Source organism: Antrostomus carolinensis, unplaced genomic scaffold (assembly GCF_000700745.2).
Source record: "Antrostomus carolinensis isolate BGI_N321 unplaced genomic scaffold, ASM70074v2 scaffold52714, whole genome shotgun sequence".
In the NCBI taxonomy this organism is placed as follows: domain Eukaryota; kingdom Metazoa; phylum Chordata; class Aves; order Caprimulgiformes; family Caprimulgidae; genus Antrostomus; species Antrostomus carolinensis.
The window spans coordinates 1-8,711 of NW_010311124.1; the positions used below are offsets into that span (position 1 = coordinate 1).

At 41.7% G+C, this 8,711-nt stretch overlaps 1 protein-coding gene across 1 annotated transcript; it reads left to right on the plus strand.

Annotated features, from left to right (window-relative positions):
- Window positions 1–687: 687 nt before the first annotated feature.
- LOC104523894 (mitochondrial ornithine transporter 1) lies at window positions 688–8,446 on the plus strand (the record flags this gene model as incomplete). The annotated part of the gene is made up of 5 exons (XM_010166617.1): window positions 688–946; window positions 5,564–5,701; window positions 6,030–6,199; window positions 7,255–7,413; window positions 8,322–8,446. Coding segments are annotated over 5 exons (851 nt in total), but the record flags the coding sequence as incomplete, so codon positions are not given.
- Window positions 8,447–8,711: the final 265 nt, after the last annotated feature.

Consider the following 8,711-nt stretch of genomic DNA (forward strand, 5'->3'; position numbering starts at 1 on the left):
TGATGGAAATATCTCACAAGTTTTCAGGGTATTGACCTTGCAGTTCAGTTTGGAAAAGATAACACATTGAGAAACTCTGCCCTTTTGCCCTTTTTAACTTATCCTGGATGCTTTCTTCCAGTGCGTGAGAATAAATGTAAATAAGAATCAGCTGGAGTTCTGAAGTAAAGAGCTTGAGTCTTTTGTTATCAGTTCATAATGCATCATCAGTTTTAGCACTCTCTCAGCAGTGTTCCTTTTGTCCTGGGAGAACCTTTGTGTCACTTGATTACAAATTTTTGCTTTTTCTTATTGTTGGAACATAAATTCAGGTAGCTTCTAACCCACTGCATTGATGAGCAAAGGAAAAACACCAATGACTTGATTGCAGAACAATGCCTCTAATTCAGTACCCGTTTGTGTAAGAACTGATTCATTTAGGTACTTGCTTTTAGTAAGGTAAAGAAATGTTTAATGAGGATCAAGCTGTTACTGCTCTTATGCGTGGTTTGGTTTGTTTGGGTTTTTTTTCTTCAGGTAACTAAATTCACCACTAACAATTGATGCCATTGTGCTAAAATCAATGCAGTTGTCTTTTCCTGCAGAGAATTCTTTCATCTTTCTGATTTTCCTAGTAGTGCTGTTTGTGTATATGTGTTTCAGTTGTGATAACTCAGCCACCCTCTTAAACTTCCACTGCTTGCTTAGGTGGGACAGCATGTGTGGTGACTGGCCAGCCCTTTGACACTGCAAAGGTGAAGATGCAGACGTTCCCCGACATGTACAAAGGAATCGTTGACTGTTTTGTGAAGACTTATAAGCAAGTGGGGTTTCGGGGCTTCTACAAGGGAACCACACCAGCGCTTGTAGCCAACATCGCCGAGAACTCCGTGCTGTTCATGTGCTATGGATTTTGCCAACAAATTGTGAGAAGGATTGTTGGAGTAGACAGGAAAACAAAACTCAGGTTAGTAAGAGAAATTTGTTTCCTATTTTAAAATAAATAAATAAATAAATCATACAACTGTTACTTGCAAATACTGTATTGTCAGGGTGCAACTGATGTCCCAGGCCCCTTTCTGCCAGTATGCAGTATGCTAATTTTTGGAACATAGACCTTTGTGCTAGGATATGGTGTCTAACTATGACAGAGCCATCTACTTGTCACTGCAGCTGGCTGGTTTATTTAATCAGCGGTTAACTGGAATATTCAAGACCTGGAACATCTTGCCAAAAGGAATGAGCGTTTCAGCACCTGAAAGTTGGTATTCCCTTGATCTCTAGTTTGTTCTGGTTTTGCAGGGGAGGTAATGGTTCCTCTTACAGGGAGACATACTAAGGAGAAAGGACATTTTTCCAATATTGCCTTGCTTTTAAAATTTATTTATTTACGTTTCAAAAGCTTGAATGTAATGGTGATTAGACCAAAGGTTTAATTTTGCACAGTATGTTGTCTACAGTATTGGCAATAAGTGGTTGCCTAAGGAATGAGAAAGAAGAGAAAGTGTTTAATACTTACTGAGTCCTCTGCCAGGCTGTGTTCTTAGTTCAGAGGATTTCTTGATCCTGGTGTAATCAGTCAGTGACTTTGGGTCTCTTTTGAAGAGCTTGTCCGGTCTCCTCTTGAATTCTTTTAAGTTCTTTGCGTGTACAATACACTCTGGCCAGGATTTCTGCAGGTGATAGGTATTAATTCTGTAGCTGGAAGATGCAATTGATCCTTAGCCACCATCTCCATGCCACATGGGATTTTGTAGACCTCTGTCCATTGCTCCAGACCGCCCTTCCCACCCAAGTCTTTTCCTAGATGGAAGGATCCCAGCCCTCCTAGTCAGTGAGCACTCTGAAGCTGTTCCTTTAGCTGTCCTCACTACCTTTCTCTGAAACTGTTGTAGTTCTAATGCATCTGGGTTTGAGCTCAGGACACCAGCACACTGCAGAGTGTTCAGGGTGTGAACAAGTTGTGCGTTTGTGTGCTGGCATAATGGTCATCATCTATCTTTAGCTCGGATGGCCTTTCTCCAGGTGCATCGGTTTAGAGCTGTCAGTGGTCCAGCAGTCTCAGTGTGCCTCCCTGTTAATGCATTTCTCAATGTACATCTTCTGTGCAGCTCTGAGAGTAGCTGCACCTTCTCCATCCATGTGATGCTCCACAGTGTGTAAAAGACCTCTTGTACTGTCCCAACTCCATTCGAAGAGCAATGCAAGACTGAACCACGTTCAGCTTTTTATTAATGGCTGTGTGTTCTGCCTCTGTCTCATCTGTCTTCAAATGGAAGTAGCTCAGAGGGCCATGATTCTGCATTTGAGATCTCTGACGTGACATGGGCAGCTACCTAAGTGCACAACAACTATCTAAAAGTGGCGTTACATGAGGTGTTCTCCTGTCACATGTCAAGATGTGCTGTATCTTAAGGCTGAAGCCTGCTATGAAGGAAAATGCAGTGATGAAGAAACAAATTGTATTAATTGCTCTCTCCTTGCATTCTCTTTCACTGTTTTCTGGCAGTTAAGACCTCTCAGCTGAGACAGAATTGTTTCCTCCTTTTTTTTTTTAATTGCTTTTTTAGATCAGCTTACAGACCCCTTTTATTTTCCTACACTCAAATGTAGGAGGTAGATCTACCAACAGCATGCTTATGCTTTGCTTCTTAACCATCTTTTGTGATCTTCCTGGGAGGTAGACCACAGCCTTGCAGAGGTCCTAGGATTATCTCTTCAAGTGACTGAGGGCATGTTTAGGGTGTATGTAGGGCAGGTAGCACAGGAAACTTTCAAACAGTATACATGGCTGTGCTACTCCACATCTTTGGGGTAGGATACAGAATGGGAATGTAACTTGAATATGTAGCAACAGCAAGTGCCTCTGACATCTGACCCTTCTTTCCTTGGTCAGGTACTGGTACCTTTTCAGATCCAGGATGGCTGTTTAATTGTTGATTCAAGTGCAAATAGTGTGACTGCATGGCTGTAGTAGCACAAAGCACTGAAAGATCTAAGTTTACTTGAAAGCTTTCTCCGTTGTTGCTGCTCCCTTGAACAATTAACCTGGATCATTATGGGGGTATCTTATAAGGTGCACGTATGATAGAATTGTATTGACATGGTCTGCAGTGGTATCCTGAGTACATGTGGCCTTTCCAGGACGTGTCCATCTGTTCTCATTGTGGAAGAGTTGAGAAGCCTTTGTAGCATGCTGCAGGGGAGGGAAGAAACCTTGATGAGGTGGCTATCCTCCAGACATGACAAGTTAAGAACTATAATTACTTTAATTGCCTCTGCTGTTTAAAAACTGTCACACTGTCTTAGCCTGAAAAAGAAAATGCGTTGGGTTGCAAACTGAGGTGAACCTGACCATTTTTCTTAACCATATCTAAGCAATTGCTTCTTACTTCTTCATTATTTGGTAATGATAACAATTTCTCAAAACCAGCTATAAGAGTTGTGGTTTTGCTTTAAGTTTCCTTTTCAGACATACCTTTAAAAGGCTTGGAAATAAGCTTGCCTAGGCTGCCTGTTTTTAGGGATACCCTGCTCAGTGTGTGAAGCCTTGCAAAACAGTTATAAGTACAGTACAAAATGCCACTTTTTCCAGTTAAAGGAATGCATGCCACTGATCTTGTGTCAAAAGGAAAACAATTTGAGAGAGAAATACTACCTTCCATTTGTCTTTTAACATCCATTTAGTCCAACCAAACTGATCTCCTTGTATGCTAAAGTCTAAATTGAGACAAACAAATGAAAAGAGAAGTGCCAAATTCCATTTGTCTTTAAATGCTCACTTAGTCCCACCAAACTGATTTTGTTCCGTGCCAAAGTCTAAACTGAGAGAACTATTATCCTCCTTCACCTCAGTGTGACTTTCTTAGTACGTGACTAGTCATCTTCAGCAGCTTATTTTCTTTGGAAAAACAAGATAAATGCCTTTTATAGAAGAAGCAGCAGTGTAAGAGTAGAAGATTCTTGTTCCTGTGCTATGTGATCAAAACTCTCCCATCCATAAAAAATACTGAATTAGGCATTTTGAGTTGTGAGGGAACTTGAACAGGATTCAAGGCTTATCGCTTCTGCAGTGAGGCTTGCTGTATTAAAGACCAAAGCCTCAACAGTGGGTCTACTTGAAGTTTTGTATGTAGAATTAAACATCAACAGACAAAAATAGAAGAGATCTGACATATGGCTAAATCTAATTCTTTATGTACATGTTGGAATTCTTTTGAAGTCTGATAGTCTGTTTTTTTCCTCTCCTGAAGGAGGAAGGATCTTGTGCACTCTTCAGTGTGTAGTTAGAAGGCACCTCTGCCATACATCCCAATTCTTCAATGTGTAACCTTATTGCCTTGCTCTAGCTCACAGCTTACTGACTACAGAGCTCAGCCACGTGCTGTATTTTTAACTCTGCCTTGCTCTCTTGAGCTTTAGTGGGCGGCATCTCAGATCCCTGTTACGCCAAGCTGTGTGCACTGCGAGAGCGTTGTGCAGTGTTGCCATTTCATATTTACTGTGTGTTATTCAGTTGTTGTTCTGCAGGCACTTACTGATTTCTTCCACCCTGACAGTTCTTGTTGCTGTCATGTCTGAATGTCACAAGCTTTGCTTCATGTCACAATTTTAGTTCTATGATGCTTCTGTAATGTGAAAAGTTGTGGTTTTAAGCTCTGATACTGTAGGTGTATGAAGCTGTTGGGCAATGGGCTAACATCTCCCTTGTAGGAAGGAGATTCTGTGCAGCAGTGAGGTCAGTCTCTGCTGTGCCAACTCCCCAGGCTCTGAAAGAAGAGAGAAGCTCTGTTTGCTTGTTCTGTGCTATTGTGTGGCTCAGTATCTGTAGGAGCCTGTTTCAAGTGCATCATAAAGCAGTAGTACCATCCTGGAATACCAGCCTCTTGAGTCCTGGACTTTGCAATATCTGCAATACCACTGCAAAGTAAGTCCCAGTTTTGGAATACTGTGTCAGTGCAGATTACAGTGCTCTCCTGTTCAGTGGTGTCGTTTATGTTTGTCTCTGCTATCTCAGAGTCATATTGTTATGTTCATGGCAGCACATTAACACACAGATTATAGTGGTCCCCTGTGCCTTGGTTTCAGATTTCTAGCATCTTCCACTGAAAACCTGAATTAATACTGGTAAGTATTGTGAACAGAATATAAGAAGTCAAAAATACTGACTTCTATGTGAGGTGTTATTGCTCCTGTTGTCTTTGAGGAAGTAACTAGTACCCAAAAGTTGCCCAGTAAAACAAGTCTATGGACACTTTTTTAAAAGCCAAGAAGGGGAAGATTTGGTAGTGCTTATTCTGCTGCAGTCACTCAAGTATAGCAAAAAAGGTAAAGGCTGCAATACATCTTCTCAGGTGTCAAAAGGATCTATTTGCGTTGTATATGAAGGTGGGATGAGCTTGGTTTTTCATTTCCCTAGTTCAAGTAACTGCCCTCTTTCCAAAAAAAGGCTCTTTCCCCGAAGGCTGTCCGTTAGTTTTTCTTGGTATGCAGAGTACAGGTTCAGGAAGCTGATTGCTGGTGCAGTGGCTCCACTGCACTGATGGTCAGTGCCCAAATACCTTCTGCAGTTTCTCTCTTGCAGTGATCTGCAAAATGCTGCTGCAGGCTCCTTCGCCTCTGCCTTTGCCACCCTTGTCCTCTGCCCAACAGAGCTGGTGAAGTGCCGGCTGCAGGCCATGCACGAAATGCAGTTGTCAGGAAAGATAATCCAGGGACACAAGTAAGTCTATACCTTGCCTGGTATCACCAAAACACTTCCGTGTGTGTTTATTATTTTTAATTGTGTATTAGCTCAGTGTCACATTTGTAGTGTGCTGTTAACAAGAGAAGAGTTATGGCTGGGAGGGTTGCAGCCTGGAGATCTTTCAGCTACTAGTAAAGCTGGATGCTAGTGAAGGATGCCTGGCAGGATCTGGCTCTACTTACTGGAATTCTGTTGGCTGCACAATGGGACTAACCCTTAACTGTTGCTGCCATTGCCTGTTGTTCTGTGTCCTTCTTGTTATCTGGCTGTTAAGCATCACTAACTGGATCAACCTCTCTACCAGTACAGTTTGGTCAGTAGTGAAGGGTGTTATTCAGAAGGATGGTCCCCTTGGATTTTACCGTGGCCTGTCAAGCACTTTGCTGCGAGAAGTCCCAGGCTATTTCTTTTTCTTTGGAGGATATGAACTGAGCCGAACGTTCTTTGCCTCTGGGAGATCGAAAGATGAATTAGGTATGGTGCCCCCTTTTCCAGGTGGATTTTTGCATGCTGTCGTGTGGGACATAAGGGAGCAGGGGGCATGTCTTCCCCGAAGGTATGCTAATGATGCACAGCAGCTGTAAAATACATGTAAAATGAAGGAAACTGGTCATGCCAGATATGGAAGTCTGCATTTTGTGTATATATGGTAATGAATTATTGAAGTGACCACTTACCAAAGGAGCAGAATGTATTATAAATAAAAAATAGTGAGCTAACAGTAGCTACTTAAATATCTCGCTACAAAACTGCTTAAATATCTGACCCTGCAGTGTAACACAACCCTGAACGATTTCATTTCAGCAGCCACTAAGAGTGATTTTGAAGTCTTTAGCTGTATTTTCTTCAACAGTGTGTTCAAATGTATGCTGAAATGTATGCTGACTGTCAGATGTCATTACAGTGATAGTAAGAGAACACTAAGACAGAAAATTAGATGTGAAAAAACAAGGAGATGTCAGAATAAAGATTGCTTGTCTCTTACTGAAAGACCAAACAGTAACACTTTGTCTTGCTGGGAGTTAGGATTTCAGCTGCATGCATTCTGGTCTCTGTTGTTGGAAAATGATTAAAAACATCTGATCTGAAACTCAAAATGAGGTTGCATCATGAAAAATGACTGATCACAACGTAACTCCAGTGTACCAAACAAATATCTGTATAGGTGATGAGTGACACTATGTGGTGTCACTTTAAACCATTTCACAATTAACACTGGAAAGTGATCAAAAGTGTGAAAGGAGTGGAGTTAATTTAGTTAATACACTCAAAACAGAATTCCAAGTTATCCTTTTTTAGCATGACCAACAAACAAACAGACACTCCTTATAACCTTTGAGCTTCTGCTTAGACTTGCAACTTACAAGTGGCTTAAAATTAACTTCAAGGTTTGGGGGGGAGCAGAAACTGCTCTTTTTTCATAAGCAGGTTCCTCTGTGTTCTCTTTGACTTCTGTAGATGAAATAACGTGATACTTATGTTGGTGAATATTTTTGCAGTGTGTATAAGAGTTTATTTCTTAACTTTAGGTCCCATTCCTTTGCTACTAAGCGGAGGTTTTGGAGGCAGCTGTCTGTGGATTGCTGTGTATCCTGTGGACTGTGTCAAATCTAGAATTCAGGTTCTTTCAATGGCTGGAAAACAGGCAGGCTTTATGGGAACATTTGTAACTGTTGTGAGAACTGAAGGTGAGTATGCAGCACATCAACTGAATCTGTAGGGCTGCAGATTGAAATCTATACCCTGCAATACCAAAAATTGCCTAGAAATCTAGTCCACTGATAATGTGCTAGAGGCAGATGATAACTGTTTCTAAGGTACAGAAATATTGATGCTTCAGGTAGTCTGGAAAGCTTGGAACCTAGAAATTGAGACCTGCTGCATCTGCCATGCCTCTTGGTGCAGGAGACAATTCACTTAAAGCTAATAGAAGCTCAGCATGCATTAAAATCAGATAAAGGTTGAGTTCCATTACCCATGACAAAACCTATACATGAAAAGTGAAGGAACCGCCTAAATTCAGTACAGAATTTTTCTTCACCTCTAGAAGTTAATATATGGCTGACTGAGGGCTGTTTGATAAATTAGTCCTATCTAGCAGCTTGGGGCATCTCCCTCAGTGTCTTGTGTCTGGAAAGGGTCTGCACCAGGCACTTCAGAAGATGGTGTAAGAATGTACATGGCAGCAGGTATGAATCCTGGCCCTGTCACTAGGGAAGACACTTATTGGAGCGGGAGTCTGTCCTGGGGCACAGCTCTAACAAAGTCCTGCTGTTCTTTCTGTTCCCTTGCCAGCTGTGGTACAGCTGCTGTGAACTGTATCCTCAGGTGACCAAGGTAGCCTTCTGAAGACTGCCATACCTGAGATAAGCTTCTAACATGAGCACTTAAATGGCTAAACTCGTTACAGCCCTAGATACTCCTTCTATATCAATATTCAGTAACGCTGCGGTTAGCAGCGACACCAGTGAGTTCAGCTCTGTGTGTGTGTGTGTGTGCCCCTGTAAGCAGAAGCATTACTTCAGTATCCTGCAAAGGTAAAAAGCACAGTGGCTGATGCAGATAAATTGCTAACTGGCTCTGATTTCATTTCCAGGTGTGCTTGCTTTGTATTCTGGACTAAAGCCAACTATGATCCGTGCATTCCTGGCCAATGGGGCACTGTTCCTTGCCTATGAGTACAGCCGGAAGCTTATGATGAAACAGATGGATTCTTACTGACACCTTCTAGCAGATGGAGAACAAAAGGTTGTTTAAGGATCATTTAAATAAATGATCCAAAACCTGTGGATCACATCATGGTCTGAGCAGGGCCAAATCACTGACCTAATTTTAGGAACTCAACTCCAGTTTAGGATTTGTAATCTTTTAAATTCAGGAGATTTTACAGAAAAGTGTCCATGCTGCTTGACAGCAGAACTATCTCCATTATGCAGATTCTGCACTAGGTACATTGCATGTCATGAATGTATTTTCCTGCCCTGTA